At 37.2% G+C, this 26,372-nt stretch overlaps 2 protein-coding genes across 6 annotated transcripts in view; one reads left to right on the top strand and one right to left on the bottom strand.

Annotated features, from left to right (window-relative positions):
- LOC126035472 (single-stranded DNA-binding protein 2-like) overlaps nucleotides 1-20,416 on the top strand; it is a 211,099-nt gene extending 190,683 nt beyond the window's left edge. For all 5 annotated transcript variants that reach the window (XM_049794099.1, XM_049794100.1, XM_049794101.1 and 2 more), the window contains 6 exons: nucleotides 2,678-2,732; nucleotides 8,042-8,112; nucleotides 9,359-9,437; nucleotides 12,397-12,425; nucleotides 17,309-17,407; nucleotides 19,826-20,416. In XM_049794099.1, coding sequence (XP_049650056.1) covers nucleotides 2,678-2,732; nucleotides 8,042-8,112; nucleotides 9,359-9,437; nucleotides 12,397-12,425; nucleotides 17,309-17,407; nucleotides 19,826-19,855 — 363 coding nt within the window. In that variant the 3' untranslated portion in view covers nucleotides 19,856-20,416. The remainder of the gene's footprint in view (nucleotides 1-2,677; nucleotides 2,733-8,041; nucleotides 8,113-9,358; nucleotides 9,438-12,396; nucleotides 12,426-17,308; nucleotides 17,408-19,825) is intronic.
- The window catches only part of LOC126035501 (uncharacterized), a 185,532-nt gene that overhangs the window by 141,024 nt on the left and 18,136 nt on the right, over nucleotides 1-26,372 (bottom strand). The gene's annotated exons all lie outside the window — the stretch shown is intronic.

The raw sequence follows: 26,372 nt of genomic DNA on the forward strand, positions 1-26,372 counted from the left end.
CCCAAATACATTAATATTCATCAGTTTATTCTTGGGGTAATGGGGTGGATTTCCACGAATTAGGGTTACTTCTGCCCTAGTATACAGCAGGGCCATAACCCATTGCTTATCATGCCAGCTCCAATGTATTACAAGCAGAATGTGTGGGCAATGGTCCTCCCAGCTAGCTCCTTTTATTATCCATACTGGAGAGGGATCACACATTTCCTATTCTTGTTTCCAAGGAGAAAGGTCAGGGTAGAGGCAGCTGGGGAGGATGCATCTTCACTGTCGACAGAGGGTGATGGGATGGGACTGATGTCCTGGTGCTCCACACTTCCCTTCACCCCTTCCTCTTTTCTTTTGCTTTCATATGCAAACTACAAAAATAAGGAGTTGATTTGCCATCTATCTGCTCCCTAGGCACTCATGCCCGCATTAGTGCAAGAAACATCTCTTTCTGCATAACTTTTCCCTTCAGCTGTTGCATTTGAAATGTGTCAGGCTTCATCTCCTCTTTTTCAGTCTGATAATCACCAAGCTGTCCTAGTGATAGGATAACATCCCCCACTGCTCTTCCCACAGCATCCCCTAGCAAGGAAATTATTGGTCCTTTCAAGGCAAATGGGCACCCTCTAACATGCAGGTTTTCATGCTGGGAGCAAAAGGTTCCATATCAGGATTTTACAAGTTATGCAAATACATGCCTTGCCATGTGGCCGATTCCCATAAATACTGATCAGCCTCAGCTATACTTTTCCAGGATTCTGCTTTATCGTCCCAAATGGTAGGTGAGGGGTACTCTACTTTTAAAGCTTCCTGGAGCCATTCTCACAGGGAATGGGATACATTACCTCTCAGCACTCCTCTCAGCTGCTGGGTAATCATAGGGTTTTGTGAGATGACACCAAACCACTTTAATTCTTTGGGATTTAAATTTATACTATCACCTCCAAAGTCCCATACTCGCAATAGTCAGTGCAAAAGCCTTTCTCCCTGCTTTTGCCAATATGCTTTTGCTAAATCTTGCAACTTAGGCTGTGTAAAATCACACACTGAGACAGCCTGCTGGGATGCCCCATGGAGGCCCTTTGCTTTGTGACTCACTAATGGCCAGATGAAATGCAGTTGCTGCACTCATCCTCTGACCCCTATGTCCATTCGTCCTCATAAGAGAACCAGGGTACCTCATCCTACCATTCATCCCTCTGGGGAATAGCTGGTACCTCAGCACTGCTCTTCCTGGGCTGCTCCATGCACCCCTCCCTGCACTGCATGCACCTGCACCACCACTTGCTGCCTGGGGGCTGCCATGAGGAGCTGTGCCTTCAGCTCACGCACTTCGTTTTGCATCAACTCTAAATGCCCCCATGTCTGTATCAAGCATGTTAGTAACAACCAAAGACAGCGCAAATATTCCTTGCCTTTTCCTTTCCCCAGCCCCTGCTTTCTAAGACAAGATAATACTTCAGCTGAGGTGGGGTATTCAGACAATTCCTCCTCACTTTCCCAACATATTGGTGAAGCTACCTGGGCTAAATACCTTGCAAATTCCCCTCCCCCCCCCCCCCCCCCCCGGCTGCTTGCAGGGCCAGCCAGCCAGGCACCCAGTTTCCCTCTTCTTCACTATTCTTTCTCCTGAAAGGCATTTCTCACTGGATCCTGCTGACTATGCCAAATGTTTTGCACCAGGAGGTGCTGGTCTGTTATAATCCCATTAAGAAAGGCACTCAAGACTCTGTAAAGTATCATTTAAAATGCTGTTTATTAGAGCTAACACTGTAAAGAAAGAGAATAATATAGATAAATTTATGTCACTTTAGATGTTGGGAACCCCAAGTCGTGTAGCATCAAACGGCCCTCCAATCCATGAACAGCACACCATGCTGCATACAAGTGAGGATGCTCTTGGCCTTCTTGGCCACCTGGGCACACTGCTGGCTCATATTCAGCTGGCTGTTGACTAACACCCCCCAGGTCCTTTTCTGCCGGGCAGCTTTCCAGCCACTCTTCCCCAAGTCTGTAGCGTTGCATGGGGTTGCCGTGACCCAAGTGCAGGACCTGGCACTCAGCCTTATTGAATCTCATACAATTAGCCTTGGCCCATGGATCCAGCCTGTCCATATATATATATATATATATACACACAGGTGCTATTAAAAAAGAATTGTGGAATGTTATACAGACTGAATTAAGATTGACATGATACTGAGGTACCAAGTCTGCCTCAGAAAGAAAGCTTTCTTCAGGTGATTAGCCTCTTCTGTCCCCACAAAGCATCCCCATATTTTGTGCTTAGCAAACATTAGTTACTCTGCCATTGACTATGTACTGAGAGCAATGAAAGAGAAATGACAATTGGAAAACTGGTATTAACAAAAGTAGGTTGAGGGAATTAAATATAATTGTCTTAGGCCTTGATCTAAGTATCCTTCTTGTCTGACTCATAGCATGGTTCAGAGCTTTTGACTAATGGATCTTCTTGGATCCATAGATCTACATATATCAGAACTCTGTGCCAGAGCCTGCTGATCAATGATGCTGTCTTAATGAGCTGTTTTGCTAGCTTACCAGAAAATATGCATGTTTTTACCAGAGTAACTCATGACATTCATGATACTTTTTTTTGTACCATATTCATTCTTGACTGTGGTATTTTTTTCCTTTCATGCTAACTGTTATTTTCTACCCTCTCTAGGGTCCTCCAGGAGGTGGAGGGCCACCAGGAACACCTATCATGCCAAGTCCAGCAGGTATTGAAATCTACTCAGAAAAAAATGAAAGAAAATTATAAGGGATTTTAGGAAGTACTCAAATTATTTTTTTTCAGATTTTTCTGTGCTATTAATGCAGACAAACTGCTAGATCCAATTGATACATTTTTCATGAAGGATCAGCTAATGAGAAGGCATTAGTTTTGTACTTTCTGTATCAGGGGTTTTTTTCTGCTCTTTCCCTTTCTTTCTCTCCCTGCTGTGTTGCAGAGATACAAAGCCTTGTATCTGTGCAGTTCAAAGCAATTCATTACTCTGGCTCTTGAGCCCATCTTTCTTGCATGATTTTAGAAATATCAAGAAAAAAAAGAAAGAAAACAGAATGTGTATTTGGTTTTGCTAATGTTGTTCAGGACAGTTCTTCCAGTTCTGAAATCAGGAGATTTTTGAATCCTGTGAAACTTCCTCTATAGTACCCTATGTGATAGACCTTACCGATATATGGCTCTTTAGCTATGCATGACTCAGAAGCATGGCTGCATCACATGGCTATGTCATCTGACTGGCAGCATGGTTATGCTGGGCAGACTGCTCTCCTCTATCCTGCAATGGAGGAGTAAGGCCCCAGAGGAACCACTGTCATGTCCTATTTGTGATCTGTTCCCAGAACTTTGCTGTCCTATTGTTTCTCCAAGTTACATGATCTGTATCTTGGAATTCTGACCACATGGAGATTTTGGCCATACAGATTGGCCACCATTCCTATTAAGGTTTAAAGAATCGAGAAGGAGGATGGGAGCATTCAGGACAGCTAGCTAGCTTCTCAAGGCTTAAAGTTGGTCAACTAGATCTAAGTAGTTCTCTCCATGGATGTTCAGCAAAGTATCTGACATGAAGGAGGAACTGCAAGATATGGAGGATGCTTTTCTCCCATGGATATTATGAGACATCTGCTAAAAAGAAGCTAATTAATTTTTGTGTAACTCAATATTCAGCAGATATTCAGACTCCTTTTGGCCAACATCTTTTGGCCCACTTTGACCAGCTAAGAGGGACCTGTTCACCTCAATGATGCAATAGCATCCTCAGTCCTCACGTACTACATATTCTTGCTGTCTTCTACAGCATGAGGGTAGGGAAGTTTTCTGACTTCCCATGAAAACTAACTGCACTGATGTAAAATCTTAATTAAATACAATTCCAGGGCTTTAAAATGTGACCTGAAATAAAAAGTAGGGCTTCCTTGTTCATATCATTAGTGAAAAAGATAATTAATGTGAGCTGGCAGTTAAAAGGTAGAAACTCTTTGTATTGGTTTTGTTTGGCAAGGTTTTGGTAGCGGGGGGGGGGGTTACAGGGGTGGCTTCTGTAAGAAGCTGCTGGAAGCTTCCCCTGTGTTCGAGAGAAAGCGAGCCCATACTAGCTGGCTCTAAGACGGACCCGCCGCTGGCCAAGGCCGAGCCAATCAGTGATAGTGGTAACGCCTCTGTGATAACATTTTTAAGAAGGAAAAAAAGTTGGGACGGGGAGAAACTGCCACCGGAGTGAGGAGTGAGAACATGTAAGAGAAACAAGCCTGCAGACACCAAGGTCAGTGAAGAAGGAGGGGGAGGAGATGCTCCAGGCGCCGGAGCGAAGATTCCCCTGCAGCCCGTGGTGAAGACCCTGGTGAGGCAGGCTGTCCCCCTGCAGTCCAGGGAGGTCCATGGTGGAGCAGATATCCACCTGTAGCCCGTGGAGGACCCCACGCCGGAGCAGGTGGGTTCCCGAAGGAGGCTGTGACCCCGTGGGAACCCCGCACTGGAGCAGGCTCCTGGCAGGACCTGCGGATCTGTGGAGAGAGGAGCCCACGGAGCAGGTTTTCTGGCAGGACTTGTGACCCCGTGGGGGACCCGCGCTGGAGCAGTGTGCTCCTGAAGGACTGCACACCGTGGAATGGACCCATGCTGGAGCAGTTCGTGAAGAACTGCAGCCCGTGGGAATGGCCCACGTTGGAGGAGTTCGTGGAGGACTGTCTCCCGTGGGTGGGACCCCACGCTGGAGCAGGGGAAGTGTGTGATCAGCCCTCGTCCTGAGGAGGTGAAGCGGCAGAAAATAACGTGTGATGACCATAAACCCCATCCCTGTCCCCCTGTGCCGCTGGGGGGGCTTGGTGGTGAAATCCGGGAGGGTAGTTGTGCCCGGGAAGAACGGAGGGGTGGTGGGAAGGTGTTCTGAGATTTCATTTTACTTCTCATTACCTTGCTCTGGTTGATTTGTAATAAATTGAGTTAATTTTGCAAATTGAGTCTGTTTTGCCCGTGACGGTAATAGTGAATGATCTCTCCTGTCCTTATCTCGACCCGCGAGCCTTTTGTTATATTTTCTCTCCCCTATCCAGCTGAGGATGGGGGAGTGATAGAACAGCTTTGGTGGGCACCTGGTGTTCAGCCAGGGTTAACCCATCACACTCTTTTAACATAAAAACAAACACACAGACAGCCTGCACTTTTAAAAGTAGTCAGCACTGTAGCTATGGCATGTGTTAAGCTGTCTGTGTGTGCTTAAAATAAAGCACCTATTGAGGAATTGTTTCTATTTTCAATTAAAGAGACTCTAAGGTGTTTTAAGGCCTCTGCTTTCCAAAGTATAAAAACACTTAGACATTGGCCACCTGAGAATTTTGCAAAGCTACTCACTCACCTCTGAAAACCCTTCCAGCTCTGAATGTTCCCATGGCCCAATGAATCTTTATGTGTTTTTACAAGAGGCAGTAGAACTTAGGGTGAGCCAGGGTTGTATGTTTCAAAAGGATCTGGTGGTTAAAGAACTTATTGCCTACCTGCTTGAACATTAAAAATAACTTTTTATATGCTAATTTTACTTTTGCTAACTTTAGGCTAAAAGCTTTTAGTTTCCCTCTTTTTAAAACAATATATTTGAATGTCCTAGTGATGCATAGTTCTTTGCATATAATGCAATTATTTACTCACCAAGGTTACATTAATTAATGCTTGGAAAACTGTATCAGAAAGATAAAGGAATAGACAAAGACATTGATTTTAACTGCCCCATGTATGTACAAATATATTTTTGCATGAGGTCAGGCTGCATTCCCAGTTCCAACACATATCAGTCTGGTCTAGGCTTTCTTGCTTTCACTACTTCTGACTCAGAAGTCCCTTGTTTTGGAAAAAGATTTACAGCTCAGCAGTGTTTTTTTGTGTCTGCTGTTAAGCTCAAAACTCACAGTTCAAAGAGATGGAATAGTGTTTTGGAAGAACTAGGTATAGAGCTACTTAGCTATTCTTCTACTCTTTTTGTAGGTACTATAGAGGGTAGTGTTTTTCCAGAGTTGCCTATATTTTTTAAAGATATGCTGTCCCCTTAGGGATTTATTTAGACTTTTCTGAGGTCATTCTCGTCTCAATAAACTTTTTTGTTACATGGCCTATCTCTTGTCAAGTTCCCTTATGAAAGTTTTTTTCCTAATTTGTGTACCTATCTGCTGCATTTTTTGCCTTCTCCTTCTTACAAATATTGATGAAGGGTATTAAGACTTTGTGTGTGTTAGCAGTAGGGATAAGTCGGAGCTAGGAATGAATAATTTGTATCTACTAGTACGTTTCAGGCATTGATTTCCTAAGTTTAACCAGAAGAGTTATGTGGGTTGTATTGCATATGTCATTATTTAAATCTTGCATTTCAGTTCTGGAGGTGCACCAGTCTGAAAATTCACGTACATTGATTGGCGGGAAAGGGCATATCTGTCCTCTTGTTCTATGTGAAGTAATCCCAGACTGAGAAGCAGTATAGCTGTGTCAACTTCTTGCAAGGCCCAATGAAGCTCTTGGCAGAACTTATAGCTTAGGCATCACACTGTGCCAACATGGGTTTGTTGTTTTTGGATTCAGGTTGGTTTTGAAGCATTGCACCACACTGTACCATGAATCATAGAATTGTTTAGGTTGGAAAAGACCTTTAAGATCATCGAGTCCAACCGTCAACCCAACACCACCATGTCTACTAAACCATGTCCTGAAGTGCCACATCTACGTGTTTTTTGAACACCTCCAGGGATGGTGACACCACCACTTCCCTGGGCAGCCTGTTCCAATGCCTGACAATGCTTTCAGTAAAGAAATTTTTTTCTAATATCCAATCTAAACCTCCCCTGGTTCAACTTGAGGTCATTTCCTCTAGCCCTATCACTAGTTACTTGATAGAAGAGACCAGTACCCACCTCACCACAACCTCCTTTCAGGTAGTTGTAGAGAGCGATAAGGTCTCCCCTCAGCCTCCTTTCCTCCAGACTAAACAACCCCAGTTCCCTCAGCTGCTCCTCATAAGACACATGCTCCAGGTCCCTCACCAGTTCTGTTGCCCTTCTCTGGACATTCTCCAGCACCTCAATGTCTTTCCTTTAGTGAGGGACCCAAAACTGAACACAATACTCAAGGTGCAGCCTCACCAGTGCCAAATACAGGGGAAACAATCACCTCCCTGCTCCTGCTGGCCACACTATTTCTGATACAGGCTAGGATGCTGTTGGGCACAGTGCTGGCTCATATTCAGCCGGGTGTCAACCAGCACCCCCAGGTCTTTTTCTGCTGGGCAGCTTTTCAGCCACTCTTCCCCAAGCCTGTAGCGCTGCATGGGGTTGTTGTGACCCAAGTGCAGGACCCGGCACTTGGCCTTGTTGAACCTCATACAATTGACCTCAGCCCATTGATCCAGCCGGTCCAGATCCCTCTGTAGAGCCTTCCTACCCTTGAGCAGATCAACCCTCCCTCCCAACTTGGTGTTGTCTGCAAAGATTCATTAGCTAAAGCTGTCCTTAGAGAGGGGATCTTTACACAATATTCCACTGAATAGTTAGATACATTCAAAATCTAATAGACTGACACAGATGTGAAGAAAAGATTTTCATTCACTACACTAACCTGAAGGCTATATAAAAGAAGCTATTTATTGGTTGTTACAGATGAAAAACAAATTACAGGAAGTGTTGATAAGAGAGAAACTCCTTTTTTATAGAGTATTGAAGATGAGTGAAGTAATTTGGAACTCCAGGAAAAAGGGTTTAAGGAATTAAATAGTTACAGATACTTGGTGATTGATAAACCTTTTAACAGTCATGTATAAAAGTAGAGTCTAGAAATAGTCACGTAGGGACAACTTCAATTATTTCCGATAGCTCTGTTGTGTGGTAGAAATAGGTAAAAAGGGAATGAAATCTTCCATTATATTCCACTGTGTATCAGTGATTCAGGAACAGAAATAATATGAACTAAATGACAAGAAATGTATTAGATGAGTAGTTTTATTGAAAGGTATATATTAGCACTTAAAATAATCTCTTATTACAGATTCAACCAACTCTGGAGACAACATGTACACTTTAATGAATGCAGTACCACCTGGACCCAACAGACCTAATGTAAATATGAATCTAGTTATATTTTTTTCTAATTATACAGCCTTTTTTTATCCAAATCACTGCATTTCCATCACACCGTGTCCATTTTAGTTTTTTTAATGTTTCGCAAATCGATCATGCCAGTAGGTGCAAAATAATGACTGGGGCCTATTTTTCTACACAGAAAAGACCTGAGAAGCATGTGCATGTGGATATTCGGGATGACTTAGTTTGTCATACTACAGTGCAAAAGATTTCTGTACCATATGACACCATCCTAGGAACTGCCACCAAGCATTAGTTTCTGCTAACTTTAAACTTTCATTATTAAAAAGTCTCTATGACTGAAGAGGGAGAAGAAAACTGTTGATAGTGGCTCAGTATTATATTTCCCTGCTATTCTGTAAAAAAGGATAAAACCAATACCTTTAAGAAGAAACAAACTTCCCTGTTTATCTAAATAAGGTGTCAAGAATGGAAGCTAATGATAACATTTAGGTATTTGTCTCATTAACTACCACACTAGTGACTATTTTAGCCCAAACTTCAGTAGTTCTAGAACTGACAAAAATCAGAATTATTAGATAGAACTTGTTTCTTTTCTGATCTCTATCTATGCCTTCAATTTTGTCGTATTTATCGGATTACAACCATATTTCATCTAATTACAGTCCATATTGTGGGCCTTTTGAAAAAAAGGACAATAAAACTTTAAGAATATATATATTTAGATATTGCTAAATCGGTATGCAGTGAATTTTAGAAAATGTTCTGTAATGCTAAAGCCTTTAAGTTTCTGAAGAACTGGATTTAAGGTTAATATCTTAAATCTGTAAGTAACTGATCATATTGCAAAGGTAATGCAGAGTAGTCTGACTGTCAGTATAGATAGGGTGGGGTTTGAAAACTGTTAATTATTCACCTACTAAATGAAGTGAATAGTAAAATTCTCTGTAACTTCAGTGGGAGTAGAGATAAGTCAGCACTTGCAGGTTTGAAAATCATGTACAAAGTATTAAAGTAGATTAGCCAGCCTACAGAAATGAATTTCTCAAAAAATAATGAAGGAAGCATTGGAAAAAGGAAAAAAAAAATAAATTACACTTTTTGCAGTCATCACGTGGAAGACTTTCACTTGACTTTCACATTCGGAGATGGGACTGTGCATTTTTCCTTTACCATTTTTTTTTTCTGAGGAATTTCTTTTTCATTATATAATCTTAAAAAATTGTGCAATAATATTTTTTAATGTCTGATCCTTTTATAGTTTCCAATGGGACCAGGGTCAGATGGACCTATGAGTGGACTGGGTGGAATGGATTCACATCATATGAATGGATCATTAGGTAATAATAGTAAATATTATGAACATTGCAAATTTACAATGACCAGTGCCATTTTCTATGACTAGTTCTCTAAGTTATGTGAGACACTATATGTTAAAATATTTTAAAAAGTAAAAAAGCTGTATATACATTAATAAGAAATATTAAGATACTTTTTAAGTATATGAATTGGATTATATAATGCACCTCTGGAAGAAAAGTACTGTATGTTATTTATATAACAGTATAATTTTAATCCAGTTGTTTCAAACCACTCTATAAGCATACCATCATAGTAATGTAGAACTGATGGCATAAGACCCATTTTTCTTTACCTCTCTTCCTCTTCCAAAAACTTTAGAAGGTGTCATTATGACATGCTGGTCTGAGTTCTTATCAAGTACATGGAAGTAAGTTATTACATATATTGATGTATGTGTTAAGCTGGTTTTATCTTATATTTTGATATCCTTATTTGTTCTATAATTAGCTTTCTGTCTGTTAAGTATTATTTTTATTATTCCATCCCCATAAACAGTTGCCATTTTAGTGCACCAAGAAAGAACATGCATTCTTGTCAGGGCATGCAGAGGCAGGAAGAATAGTGTACTTCCTGTCTTTCAACACTGGGTTTCGAAAGACTCTTATCTAAGGGAGAAGCCTTACACAATTCTACAAAACATGCACTGCTTTATCCCCTGACTATCCTAGCAAACTCTGCTCTCTTTGCTGGATGCATGCTAGACACTTGAAAGGGATTTAAGCAACAATCTGCAGATAAATAAATTGCATGTATGCCTTCCTCTTCTGTACCCACAAGGTAAATAAATACCTTGTATTTATTTGTACTCATACCATAACACCAAGCCAGTAACTCTGAATACAGTTTCTATATTCTGTTCTTCACTTCTATCTGCACCAAGGAGTGTCATTCATACGGGCAACAACAGGGGGGAACCTCAGTCTGCAAAGACTTCATATCTCTTTCCTCTTCTGTCCCCACTGTTGACCAGCAAGGTTCTCTTTTACATCTGGGAGTTGGCCCTATAACACAGGGCACCTGCAACACTGCTGAATAGCATTTTTCTTTATGTGGAAAAACCCAAGCAAGCTAAATACGTGATGGGCAAGCAGAAGCCAAGCTGTCACTGTTCCCCCTGCTTCTATCCATACTACCATGGTGGATGGAAAATTAGTAGTTATAGCCTAGAAGCTGGAGACTGTGAGAGAGGAAGTACAGACAGGTAAGAAGAAGGGAGAAATTGGAAAAGGCTATGCCAAGATGAGAAAAAACTAAACCATCAAAACTCACTTAGGAGATATATTCTGAGCAATTAAAATTCAACAAAATGCATGTAACTCCCAATAGGATTGTCCTCTTTTCTTGTGAAGCAGGTCTGAAATTCCTATATTACTTTGCATAAGGCCATCTTGTGAGTTTATAGCTTTTCTTTACATATTACAATCCTAAAATGGATTGTTGTTTTAATTAATAATGATGCACATTATGTTCAAGTAAATGAAAACCTGTAAATGATAATTGCATCTTTTTCTGTCACTTATTATAGCCCAGGAATTATTTCTCAGCTAAAAGAAAAATTACAATTGAAACAGTTAAAGATGGATTTTATATGTACCTAGTTGGTTAGTTAGTTTCTCTAGTGAAAATTATGTCATGTTTAGTCAAATTAACAACAACTTCTTTTCTGAGGTTAATTTAATTTCTAAAATGGAACCTGAGTTATTTTAGGAATGTAAGACAGTTCCATGCTGTAGTAGGCAGTTATGTCTCATAATCACAGGCATAAATTGGTCAAGCTCCATCTTGAACTTCTCTAGCTTCTCTGACTACAACCCTTCTACTGGCTATCTGTTCTGATGGTTAGAAAGAAAATTTTTTCTGATTTCCAACAAAATTTTTCCATTTGTCCATGACAAAATGACTTTTCCTCTTCCTAATGTTTATGTATCTGGTGTATTTATAGTGAGAAATCATATTCCTTCTCAGCCTTAATTTGCCTAGTTAAGTATACAAAGCTATTTCAGTCTCCTCCCATAACTCCATTTTCTTGATTGTTTTTCTCTGACACTATTCCAGTTTGAATTTGTCTTTCCTGAAAATAGGTGACTAGAATTGTTTACTGTCTGTTGCTGCTAAAAATGCTTTTCGTGATACATCCATCCTTAAATTATATTTCATTTATACTTGGCTTCAACCAAGTGAGAGCTACAGCATATGAGAAAAATTCTTTTTGTTAGACTTGCACTCATTATACTTAATATTTTTGGTTTCTATTACTCCAGTCCTCAGGATCACCTACTTTCTTCTGAAAGATATTATCATCATCAGTATTTGTAATGCATCCAAAATTGATGTCATTTTAGCAAATTTCAGTAGTAGGCTTCTGCTTCTGGGGGCAAAGACATTGACGAAACACCCCCCAGCTGACCCTAGAGATATTTCATTAACAGTCTTCTATGGACTTTTGGGTAGCTGAAGTTCAGTAAAAATGGTGATCATTTTTGTCACCAACATTAACTTTTACTAGTTATACATGATTTTGCTTCCCCCCCCCCCCCCCTTAAGCTGAAGCAACATCTTTCTCAGGTGTATGTACCCAAAATGAATTGCAGTACCTGGCTAAAAGGACAGGGAGGTTGGACATATCCTTTCCTGAGTTGTTTCAGGCTGTCTCATCCTAACAGATGCCATTCAAGGAACTGGTACATATCAGATATGTGTCCTTTATTCTTTTCTCCTTTTTTTTTTTTTTGCATTAGGTGTGTACACAGAGAAAGGACTAACATTATTCACTACTGACTGTAAACTTTTATTCAGAGACACAGTGGGAAGGAAGGGAGATCAAGCACAGTTATGTTTTGACATACTGCTGTTACACTATATATTTTAGTATGAAAAAAAGCTCTTAGATTAATTTCAGCTCAAAACTAATTGAATAATTATCTATTTTAATTTAAGGCTCAGGAGACATGGACAGTATTTCCAAAGTGAGTATCTAGTAAAATATTTGGAACTTTTAGAATAATATTTCACTCTAAACATATTTTCATTGTCTCTATTAAACTTTTTATTATGTATGTACATTTTCTGCTTGTGAACTCTTTGGAGGCTGTGCAGACAGAATTAGCATCAATTGAAAGTTTAAAAACAATATCTATAATCAATAGGGAGTATAAGTAGACTCATTTCTTACTGCATAACAATGTGTATTAATGAATGTGATTAACATATATCCAGTTCATAATCTGATTGATCATGTTATAATCTTCCATACTGTTAAGACAAATGAATATAGTTCTAATAATAAATTCTAATTGAATGCAAATTTGGAAAAATGTCATTAGGGTGTTACATTTATGCACTGCATGATTCCTTTTGTTACCTCTGTAAGGCAACATTAATATCTTAATCACTAGTCTAAGTCCCTAAAAGCTAGATTAAAAAGTAGTTGCAAAAAAAAGCACTGTTTTGATACAACTGTTAAACAAACATTAAATAGTAAACACAACCATAAAACAGTATATGCAAAATGAATGTGAGTTTAACCCATAGGGGTTTTGCAGCTTCAAAAATAATATTGTGCTTGAATGTGTCATTTTTTCCATAAAAATAAAAATCTGCTACATCTGTAATCATTACTAATTTAGGGACTTATTCAAATAAGGAATTAATGAGCTTATTCAGTGTTGATGAAGTGGTAGAAGCTTGTCCTTGTAAAATACTGTGGTTTGTACTCAGCATCTTCAGATGTAACTAACTAAAATTAATAAAAATATCACTAAAATTGTCTTCCTGTATGTTTGTGGGTTTGATCTATAAATATGGAACTGATGAAGGGATTGTTTCAGTTAAAATTTTATAACTCATTAATTTGAAATTTCTGTAACAAAATTCTTATTGATCTTCAAAAAAAAAAAAGGAATGAGAGTTTGAATGAATTAATTGCCTACATCTTTTGGTTGACACAGGACTAAGTGCTACAGCGTTGTAGCTAGATCGATCTCAGTACAGACTTTGCCACTTTGAATCTGGCTAAGGCTTGTCTGCACATGTTCTGGTTATACTAAGGATGTCACTGTAGATGCTCTCTCAGGCTAGCGCTGAGATATGATGAGATGTAAACACATGTCAAAAGGAAAGAAAATATTGGCCTAAATTCATGTGTGTTAAAATAGAAGCTTCTAGTATGAATTCATTTAAAATACACTTTCAAATGTTCAAAAAACAGGAAGCATTCTTCAGTTAGTGATACAGTCCTTTTAATATTACATAGGTGATTATAGCCTCAGAATAACCTTCCATGGCCTTTCATGGAGAGTAGGACCACAGCAGTATGCCTCTTAGGCCATTTTGGGGCTATGAGGGAAAAATATCTATAGCAGTGCTACATTTTTGTAAGTTTTGAAGATCTATATCATGTTCAGGCCCTGTGAAGAACACAAAAGTGGATTGAAATGACCATGTTGCCTTAGCTGCACTGTGCTCAGGTGTACAGTGGTAGACTCAATATACACCTCCAATGAGATAATAAGCATACAGCACATTTTTAATCAGTGTCTATAATTTTTCTTCCGATTTTTTTTTTTAATGCAGCATTTTTGAAGTAGAAAACATTTCTATTAGCTTGCCACTAAAATTATTTTTTAAAACCTGTATTCAACCCACTGGTATTAAGTATCAGCATATGTGCTAATATGATTATTAGAAAAACCTTGATCCAAAAACTTACCTAGAAGTCTTGTAATTTGTTAAACTTAAAAAATACATCATGGAAATTATATTTGATGCAAGTCTTTTTCAAATAGCTAAAAGAAAAATGAAGTTTACTTGGGAATTAAGTGTTCTATTGTTATACCATTATATATAATAGCTTTTAAATATCTTTTTCTGAGTAGCACTGTGCCCAATATGCAGCCTTAATTGATACTAGTAAAAGTGTGTGGGCAGTCTTGTATATAGCATTAGCGATTTCAGGTAGATGATAGCATATAATACCTTTGGAACTTGATTGGAAAAGTTTTGCATGCAAGGAATAGGAAATTTCTGGGGTTTGATGCATGCAAAATTAATATGTGGCTGCCTTCCAATTTTGCACATAGTTTGCCAGGATTCTTCTTGATAAGGCAACAGTCTCCCTTTATACATCACCAGCTAGTTGTTCAACTGGCTTTTTCACAAGTAGATTTCCAGATTACTAATTAACGTGACAGAAATTGTTCATTGAAATTAACACAGTTTGGGGTACACATTGCTAGATGCTCAAGGCCAGGCACAGGATTTCAATGGAGTAAAATGCATTAATCCAGTCTTGGTAGAATCATTACAGCTGACAGAATTCATAGCTACATTTTCCAGAGATTTTAATTTAATTTGGCTGAATGACAAAACGTGACTTTTTTTAAAACTATAAATATGAATTGATGAATCGACATGAAATAGACTGAGACGGGGAAAGTAAATGAACTGAAATGATGCATATTAAATAAACATTAATAACCAGTGTTTCTTGCAGTGCCTGTGGAATTTCTGCAGTCGTCAAAGAAATATTTGCTTTGGAAAAACTCAGCTAGTGCTACAATGCTAGACTCCGTACTGGCAATAAAAGCAGTCGAGAAAGTTTCTATAAAAGCATTTATGTCAGGAATTTGAATCTTTGGGCCTGATGCACTGTAGCAATTGCAGAATTTCAAAGCTTAGTACTACACAGAGAAAGAGAAAGTAGGAGTAAATCCCCAAGGAATGAACAAAAGTCTGGAAGCATCATATAAAATAAATGTGACAAGGCCTTAGTGGGTTTTAAACTATATATTCATAGATTTTAAGGGCAGAAGGGACTGATGTGATTATCTAGTATGACCTCCTGCATAACACATGCAACAGGACTTCCCTGAATTAATTCCTGCTTCAGGTACAATAGCTGTGGTTGAACTAAATCAATAGTTTTCAACTTTTTTCAAGCTGTAGATTCCTAAATATTTGGTATAATGACTTTACTAAATAGAAAACTTAATTGTCTGATGTTAATTAGCTAGTTAATTTTTAGTTGCCTTTTATGGACCCTTCACCTGCTGTCCAGTGATTCCTGGAGATCTGAGGATCACAGTTTGAAAACCAGTGAACTAGATTGTGAAGAAAACAGGGCTAAGGCAGGGGTCTTGACCCTACTCTATAAGATGCATTTCAGATGCCAATGAAAAAGTTATGTCTTCATGGCAGTTATGTAATTAATTTTACATTTCATCTATAACTGAAAATAAATACACCAGGCTGAACCCACAAACATATTTGCCTATTCAGGTGGAAATGGTAATCTTCCTTCAGGGGAATATGGTTGAAACTTAACAGCAGCCTTTCAATAAGGAGACTTTCTCTTAATTTAATATTTCCTATTTTTCACTCAAAGTTTGCCCCATTGCAGCCTTAGTTATACTAAATGAAGACTGCAGGCAGGTATTTTCAAAGTATGATATATTTTGATTTTTTTAAGAAGCTTCATAAATCTGTAAGCTAACAGAAATGCTGTATTAGGATTGTAATTGAGAATTAACAGGAGAAATTAATTTATGATCCTTACAGATGTTATCATTTGGTCACTTTGATCAAATGCACTACTTTGAGTTGCATTTTGTTAGCCTACCCATTGACTATACTAGGTTTGTGTTAAGCCTGCTCAAACTTTAAGTCTGATGCATTTGTATATGTACAGATATGTCCATATGTATATCCTGTATTTGTAATTCTTGTGGGGTTTTTTTCTAGATTAAAAAAATTCAAGGGAAGAACCGTGATAGACATAGTAAATATTTTATGATGAAGTTCATAGTTTCACTCCCCCTTTTCCCTCACTGTTCCTTTTCTATCACAAAGCCCGTATTAATAGGAGTCTAACTGTGATGGAAAGAGAATCATCCATGCCCCAAGCATGGTAGGGTACCATAAATCAACTTTGTAAACACAGCTAACTACTTTTAGTATTACAATAATCATGTATTGATTATTGATGCTGAATAATGTCTGTGACAATTATCTGGTTTTATTCTTTCTGTGACTAAATGAATCTTGAAAGCATTTTCTGAACATTATAGAGGTGGTTGTGCAGGAGCACTTCCATAAGAAAAAAATTTACCTTCAGGAATCTTTGTATTGTTATTATTTATTAGCATTTCACTTGCACCTAGACATTCAAAAAGTAGGTGAAGACCCTACTGCATTATGCTCTGTGCAAGCAAATAGCAAAAGTACAGCTCCTCCTGAAAATGTTTGCAAGGCCAATCCTGTCGCTGGCTGTTATTCATGAGTCTTTAATCTAATACTCTTGTTAACTCATTTATCTATAAACTCTGTATATAACTGCTCTTGGTGAAGTGGTTTAGCAACTCAACATTAGAACTAGAAGTTATTTCAACAGACTAAACACTATGAACAAATACTTCAAATACAGGCCTTGATTTGCGAAGGTCTGTGTAGACCAGATCTGTCCACATCTTCCTTTATGTATTCTGAACTCGCATATTTCAAGGCACATGCTCATATACCACTGATTTGACCATACTGATTTAATGTAGTTTTAGAGCTAATACTTATTCCTACCATTTATACTTTTTCCCAACTTTAGTAAGAGAACATGCTGGCTATAGCCTGAAAACAAGAATTACAGGTAGTTGTTACTTCAGAGGAGAAAATACTTGCAGGTTAAAACTTTGCAGGTTAAAATTAGTAATTGAAACATACAGAACTCTACAGAGACTTATCTTTCAAGTTCAGAAATTCCAGTGCATTGTATAGATACTCTTTTAACATGCTAGGTGAAGCTGGGAAAGGAACTGAAATCTTCAACGTTTCATCAGTATTTTGAAATCTTGTTTAACAGAACTCTCCCAGTAATATGAGCATGAGTAATCAGCCTGGCACTCCCAGGGATGATGGTGAGATGGGTGGAAACTTCCTAAACCCTTTTCAGAGTGAGAGCGTAAGTATTTAAGTAGTTTTTTACTTGGCAAAACTTTATTCCTGATCTTTTATTTTAAAAAAGAAAAATAACAGCCAGAACAAAGTTTTGTATTGTACCTATAATACAGTACTATGCCTTATGTAGATTTTTACTAGCTTATAAAATTATAGTATTGATTCACTAACAAATTGTGCCAAATACTGTTAGAAGTTGAGCTGAAACTGAAAAATGTGGAAGGTGTAGATTTACTGCAGAAGTTCTTTTTCTAGATCAAGAGGTCAATTGTCAATGAAAGATAAATCTGTCAAGCAGCAATAATTACACCATACATATTAAGTAATGCACAATGGGCATTTGTCAGGCAATATCTGAACAGCCTAGATACACATAGTAGGCAGATCTTTACATTTGAGTGTTTCAATTTTTGGTTTTTCAAACTTTGATTCCTGAACCATGTATTTTGCAGGGCAGTAATGTCTTTTAGATCAGGATTCACACTGAAGTATATAATTAGAGCACCAAGAGATCACAATGAAAAGATGTAGCATCCTTTTAGAGCAGAGAAAGCCAAGATGCCCTCTAGTGTTCATTCTGGGAAAAATGATATTTTTTAAAATTGAGAATGTTTGAGGCAGCAAAACATGGTATAAAATACATTACAAAGCAAGACTATTATTTTAATACTCATGTGCCTGAAGTTGGGTTTCTAAATCCATGTTTAGGTTCCTATATAGAAGTGGCCTGATTTTTCAGAAGTGCTGAGTGACTTCATCACTTCTATTCTTACTGGAAATCACTGCTGTTCAGAAGTGAGTGCAACTCCATTAACTATGCCAGTGGTGTTATTTAGCTCAGAAATTATAAAGACTAAACAATTTCTTTTAGTTCACACAACAGTCAAAGTTCATGGCAAATTTCATTAAAATCAGATGGGGGGGGCTGTTGCTTCTTAAACTAGTGAAAAGGAAGAGGGAGTATTTTCTGCATGTTAGCTGTTTGTGTCTTCATAAAGTGGGCACACGTTCAGATTGTTTGGAGTATTGGAGAAAATTGATTTGTACAAAGTAAAAAGACTGATGTTTCAAAATCTGCAAAAAAAGCAGTAACCACAAAATCTCCATTAAATGTGATCCTTGTTAGGTCTCAACTCAGCATGCTTTACTTGTGCTGAGGACAAACAATCTGATTCAGCAGGCAGACCAGCTCACCAAAACAAACTCATTAAAAGAAGGACATCAGTTGTACTCAAAAGAAAATTAGTTTTCTCAGACACTTACTACTTACTGGATTCTAGATACTCCTAGTTTTCCTACCTGAATGAATTTGGGACCCAACTAGTAAGATAAGCTTTGCTGGGCCCACTGAGAGGCCTCAGCACATGACAGGAGTAAGCCCTAAAGCAGACAAACCATCAGAGACATGATATGGGACAAAATGGATTTTACCCAAGTGGTCCATTCTATGCAGTTTATATGACAGAGAAGGCTCATCCAAAATGCTTTTTCTGAATATGTTTTGACACTTAGAAATGGCCACCTCAAAAATCTAGCTGTGGTAGGTTTTTTTTTATTACATATCTGTTTTTGCCAAGGCAAATGAATATCTTTCTGTTCCTTGTGTCAGTTTTCATAACACTAATATTTCTTGCATTTGAACATTTTCCTCTGCTTAGAAGATTTTAAGCCAATTAAGTATTTCTGCAGTCTATAAGTTTCAATTGAAATACAATTTAAAATAAGCATATAAATGTGCATTTGTATTAGGCATTGTGGTGTCCCATTGATTATTTGTAATGAAGTATTGCTAACGAGGGCAACTATAGCTTGTATAAGGGCTGCAGTTCAATTTGTGTTACAATAATAATGTAATATGGTGATTGAATTTTCAGTTCACATGAAGAATAACCACTGATACTTGATTCAGCTTGCCTCATAAAATCTATAATACAGACTTTAAAAATAAGCCAAAAACCTAGTTTAATTCCAGTCAGATGTATCTTTACCTTTTTCCCATCAAGTAGTAAAAAGCCCTTCAAAATAGTTATGTGGTTCAAGTGACCAAAAATGTAGCTGGTCTGTTTGAGACTAGGTATCTTGCCCAGCTAAATCCCTCCAGTAGCCAACATTGACCAGTAAAAGGCATGAAAAGCATCAGTGAAATACTGATTCATCACACTACCCAGGTAGCAGTGCCCAATACTGAAAGTGTCAAGTGAATTGATTTCATCAGCAATAGCTATATTTTTACATAATGATAGAAGTATAACAGAAGTTATGATACCACAAAATGAACTACAGCCTTCACATGTGCTATAGTACAAATTTAGGAGAAAATTCAAATAGCATGTTGACATTTAAACTCATTGCTCTTGTCCAAAAGTGGTTTTAGTTGCCTGGGAAAGAACTATTGTTAAAATGTGGATTCCTCTTTTTTCAGTACTCCCCTGGTTTGACAATGAGTGTGTGACCTGTTACCAAGTCTCCTCATGAAGAAGACCACAGTGAGTTGGCTCTCTTCAAAGAGCTACTACAGAAGAAAATTATTTGTCCCAGTGTACAGTTTAACAAAAGGATATCAGACACAATCAGAACCACCATTTTTTTCCTACCATCTCCCCAGTTTTGTCAAGAAATTAGGTCCCAAACATGATTGAGACAACAGTAGTGACGTAACAGAGTTGCCTAAGATGGAATTGCAAACAATTATCTGTCTATGGAAATATATGGGTTAACGTATATGTACGTGTGTGTGTGATATAGACATACACACATACATATATAAACCTGCAAGACATTGTAAAATACTGTCACATGACATCTTAAGTAGAAATGAGTAGGGACTTTTATTCCATCTTTTTTTTCATGCTTACATTTTAATTATTAGTTTGCTTTCCTTCTTCCCTCCTGAACTGTTTTATGTTGCATATATCTCTGCTTTATAAGTTATTTTTTAAGGTGAACTCAAATGATAAATTCTTCTGATTTTGTAAATGTCTGCCATTATTGATAGAAATAAAATTGCTTATAAGAGCTCTCATTAATTTGTGTTTGATACCAGTTACCCTGTGAACCACAAACTGTATTGTCTCAAGAAATAGAAGCATAATTTTTGGAGAAATTTAATAATTTTCACCTAGTTTCGTGATTTTCTTTTTATACTTTGCCTTTAGAAAAAGAAGCACTGAAGGTTATTTTTCTTCTTTAATTGAAGTCTAATATCTGCAATATCTATTTTAAATGGAAGCCTGAATTTGATACAAGCTTCTCAGCTTATACAGAGTACTATAAATTTATTGTAAGTGAGCTCAAATTGCTATAGAATCGACAAATAATGTCTCAGGGCTTCTTCTGCCCTTGGAAATGAGTTTTCTATTTAGCATGATCTTCCATAGGGTTGGTAGTAGAAATACAGTAGAGTCCTTATTACTGAAATATTTTCTAACAGTTTACCATTATGTTTCCCCTTTTCAAAGATTCTCAACTGAATCATAACAATCCATAAGCCTGATTATAAACAGCATCTCCCAAGCCTATTTAGAAAATCAGATCAACCTGGTACGTCACTGTTTTACTAGTTTTATCAGGCTGAAACACCCTACCCCCACAACTTTCCAGTAAGCAGTCATTTTTGTGAACCAAAATATTTGGGTGATCTTTTTATGACTACTAGCCTTGTGAGGGGTCCTATCTTTTGCTGTAAACATAAGAGGAACAAAGGTCTGAGCCATTTCATAAAGAGGTTGGTGTATTGGACATGAAAGCCTGGGACAGAATGGAGAAAAGGTATATGGCCTTAAAGGAAAATATTCTAGAAGCAGTCCCCTGTCTCCTCAAGCAAAGTTCTAAAACCAAGATTATAGTAAATTTAGTTCCTAATGACTTCCAGCTCCCCCACGGAAATGAAAGCTCACAATTGTGTAGTGGCCAAAAGGTTGATGGTCAGCAATGCAGACACAAAGTGGCTGATCTAAAATTCATGCCAAAGACAAAGCAAAGATCTTACCTTGGATTTTGCATACAGAAGAGCCACTTACATAGAGGAAACAGTTCTGAGATATGATATGTCTATGCAGTCTTGTAAGGAGACTTTTTTTTCATGAAATCATGATGAAGAGGTGTATGTAATGGGCTCATTGTGAAGGTAGATACACATAACCGGATGTGTAAGGTGAACTACAATCTCCTAACTAATTTTTATTTTTATATATAATGTATATATGAAAATAAAAAGATGTAATACATTTTATTCTTATTAGGACTATTCGAAAATTAAACTCTTGGAGACAGGGTCTTAAAATTCTGTTAAAATGTCAAAGATTTTGGTGGCATTACTTTTTGTTAATGATAACTAATTTGATCAGTTGTAATCATAAACTAGATAGTCATTATATGATTTTGTTGATTTTATTCCCAGTGATTGTGAAGGCTGAATTCATTTGTTTGTCCTTGGAAAACGGTTTTTTGCTGTCTCAAAAGATGCCAGAAGCCCCTACTATTGATTTGATTTATAAAAAGATAAAATGAGATTTCAGTACCTGAGATCCTGAACTTGACTGTTGTCACTAATACCTCTGGTTTTAGTGGCTTATGTCTCCTGTGCACCCCAGCTTCTACCATAAGTAGTGCAAAGTTCAGGCATGCTTGCAGCCTACATTTGGCATCTATATTATCCTTGTTGGTAGCCCTCTAAGAAGGACTTTAGGGCTCTATTCTGCCCAGATTCAGTCATATGATGTCACTGCAACTGGACTAAGATAGATGGATATGTCTGGACTACACATCAAGTGTCAAAGCCCATTCACACACCAGGTAAGTGTGCCCTCAAGTGAGCTCTTTAACTGTTGAGTACATCTGGGGTCTGATGTATATCCCTAGGGGAACACCCTGTACTGTCCCAAGCCAAGACAGGGCTCCTGCAGGCAAGCAGCGTGTCCAGTGATCATGCAACAAATGGCCTTGATGGCATCACTTAGGGCTCTCTTACAAAACAGAGTGCATGCCACCACTGGAACTTCTCACACTGGCAAAACTAAGCAGAATCAGGATCTAGTACTAATCAGAAACTGAACTTTTTTTCTTTTAGAATTTGCTGCTATCTGCAATAGTTTAGCTTATAGGCACCTGTTAAGGAAAAAAAATCTGATCATTAAATTAAAAATGGGCAAATAAGAGCACAGAATATAATATGCCCTTTAAAATGGAACTGCCAACACATACTGAATAGTATTATCAAAATATGTTATCCTAATTTAACTACAAGAGCATAACATCCTTTCAGTCACAATTTTTCTTCAGTAATTCTTTTGAACTCCCTTCTACATAATTTTTCTAACTGCCAGCATATCTTTGTTTCCCCTTTCCAAAATATTTATATTAAATTTAACATCATTGCATTGATCTTACAGCATTAATCGCAGTATATACGCTGATGGCTTCAAAAAGAATAGGATTGAGCCCTGCTTCTTGTAGGCTAGCATTCTATGCCCTGATATAGCAAGTTGCTAAGTATGCCCAGCACTTTTCATACCTAGGTAGCCCCACAGACTGGTGGGATAAAATATGTGTAAGCTTGCAAAATTTTAGTTTCGGGACATCTGCTTGAATATTCAGTGCATATCTTATTATTAGAATTTTTATCAGATATAAGTAAGCCTAATTACCTTGCTTTTTGTAGGGAATGAACCTATGCTTACATACATGAGTGACGTTATTTACATGTACATTGGTAAGATCAGGCGATTATAACTATACATAGGTTCTGCAGCTGAACCATAGAAAACAATTTTATGTGTTAAATATTCCACTTACTACGAGCAAACCCTTTGGATTTTTAATTCACATAGAGCTTTTTGTTTTCATTTGTTCTCTTTCTTTTGCTTATAAATCCTGTAGGTTTTTCATTGTATATAGGAGTATTACTATGGAAAGAAAGATTATTTCTAAGCAGTGATATTTTTGCTTACATTTCTAATGCACTAGATATCAACACATAATTTAACTGCTGTTTATTTCTGTCTTTATGCAACAACATTATTGATAATGTCAGAATTTATCCAGCTCTGTGAGGAATATTAATTTAAGTGGTACAGGATAATTTTTCCACACTGGGTTTTTAAATAGATTTCTTTCTTTAATGTAGAAATAAATAGATCATGATTCTGTAAATGGATCTTTTATGCAAGGTTAAAATAAGGCTTTTTAAAACAGAAGTGATGAAATATTAGAATAGCAGAAATAGCATAATAATGGCGCTCTCTTACTGTAAGAATTCTGGCAAAAATTCTGGCCTTGTAGAAATCAGCTGAAGTTGTGATTTGCTACAATGAATCCAGTATTTTACTTACTGCATAAGCCCACAAAAAGGAGTATTGATAGTGAGATTTTATTTCCATATGTAAGTTTTGTATAGACAAGAACAGGGCAAAGAAGCAGCTGTATGAATCACAAGTAAAACATGTGGCCCGACGTGCATTTAAAAAATACATAGATATTTGTATGTATAGGTTGTATTATTTTATTAATAGCCTGAGTATGAGGAAGAACTGCAATTGAACTCATTGTTCTCCCCCCTTTATCGCAGACTGAATTTGGTGCATGTGAAAAACATGGCAATAACCTCGAGTCTAGTCTTTGACACCTTACGCTGCCCAGGAATGTGCCGCAACCTTGACTAGGAGTGACTGGCTTTTCAAAGTGACAGAACAGGTCAGTTCCCAGATCAGTAAGTTGTCATGCAGTCTGCTTGTGGCTACATTTGCCAATTTTTATTTGGAAGCCTTCTGATTGGAGACTAGGCCACCAATGTGTTATGTAATCAAATACTGCAACATCTTTCAGACTTAGCAGCCTGTTCTCCATATCCCATGACCAGTTCTCTGAAGACACCCAGCCATCACTTTCCCTTTAAAACACAATGGGAAATATGTAGACTAATTATTTATTTTAAATACTTCAAATTAGGAAGAAGTGAATAGAAGCTTGTTTCTTTATGGATATCAATTTAAAATCTCTGCATCAGAAGGATAGCTTCTTGATCTGGCTAAAAATCATTTGAATTTTCCCCTGTTCTGTAGCTAGCAAATGAAATAATGTATGTTAAGAAGATTTGGAATTAGATTGGTAATTTAATGAGGGACCAGCTGTTACAATATTTAGCACTGTACATTTTATTCTTTTTTTTCCCCCTTTACTAGTTAAAATGAATTTTCAGCTGATAAATGTTGCACTGATTTCTATTTCTCAGATCAGTTAATTATTTTTAAGTATTATCTCCTGTTCCTAGATATCTCTAGATGTTGTTGTTGCTAAATATGGGCTAAATTCTTCAAGATATGACCGTACACATTTGCATTTGAAGAATATCATAAAATAGACTTTAGTGATGAAAAAAGATCTGTATAGGTAAATTTTTTTTTCTTTAATTCACTGTAAGTGATGGTATAACCACAGTTCCCATTCCAAATAGGCATGGGTTTCATTGGGCCCTAAGGAAAGAAGCATGTCTTGCAAATAAAAAACCCAAAAAACTCTTACCACAGTGACAGCTCATTTCTCTTCAAACTGATCACACTAAGGACCTGAGTCAGCATTTAATGGTATGAAACAACTATAAAAATTCAGTACGCTCAAGTATATATGAGTTAGATTTAAACTTTTAGTGTGTGCAGCTTCCTCTACTTTCCAGACGTTATTGGCTTAATCCTATAAGCTGCTGTTCATTCCAGTTGTCTACTGAAACTTTGATGAAACTACTAGCATAAGGTCATTTTTTTGCAAGATTTCACCCTGAACTGAACAAAATATATAGTTTGAGGTGTGACATTATTTGGCAGATGTATACAGTACAGAGCAAAATGCAAAAGGTGTGCAAAAATGAACAAAATTATGTTTCAACCTGAAAAAGAGGCAAAAAGTCCTTATCTAAAATATTGCTTTGAGTGCATGCATGTAAGTTGTCTGCTAGTGCTGTGACATTGGAAATATTACATTATGGTAACAAATTTAGAGCACATAAATGAATGATCTACTCAGCACATTAAAACTCTGATCCTGCAAACACATTCACATTCATTTGAAATAAAGCTTATACATGCTTAATTTTAAACATATTTTAAGAATACAAGTACTTTCTTTCAGAACAGCGGGACTTCTAATAGGCTTAAACCATGTTTGAGCATGGACAGTCTAGAAGCTCAAGTCTTCCCTGAACAGATATTTTATTTTATTTTTTTTATTTTTAAGATTTTGCCAATGCAGGAGTATGATTATGTATTGAAAGTATTGATATGTGGAACAGATTTGGCTTTCTTCTCGTTCTTATTTTATTAGAGCATTGTTCACTACTACATGAACTATTTCTGTGAACTTGTTGTTTCATATTGTTTTAAATTGTATAGTCATAGTTTCCCTCAATATAGCTAACATTTGCAATTTTAGTCCAAACTTCTGTTTAGTCATTCTTCATTTAAGCTTGAAATATGTAAGGAAGCCTCTCATGTAATGGGAAAACCTGCCATAAAAGTGTATAAAGGTTTTCTTGAACATGTTTTCACATTTAATAAAAATACAGTTTTCATTTATAATTTGAAATGGTCACTTCTAGCCACTATTTAATTTCTATGTGCATAAGAAATTAAGAAAACAAATTACCTTTTTTACATTTGAATTCAGCATCATAAATACTTGCTGAAAGACATGGGGTTTGGGAAATCAGATCAAAACAAGATTTACTACATATCTTCTATGAATAACAAAAGTGGACTTTATGTTGAAAGCTCCTTCCACATCCCCAAAATTGGATTTCCTAACATCTGATATGTATGACTTCATAAGAGCTCAATTCACAAAAAGTCAAGTTTCATTTGTTTACTCTGTTTTTTCATTGTATTTAATGGATGATTCAGTGTGCCCCTCAGCTGTGTAAGTTTCTGTGTTTGTATCTCTCAGAAAAGTAATTGAATGGTCAAGCAGGCTTGTTCAGAGTC

The sequence above is a fragment of the Accipiter gentilis genome, chromosome W (assembly GCF_929443795.1).
Source record: "Accipiter gentilis chromosome W, bAccGen1.1, whole genome shotgun sequence".
NCBI classification, from domain to species: Eukaryota; Metazoa; Chordata; class Aves; order Accipitriformes; family Accipitridae; genus Astur; species Astur gentilis.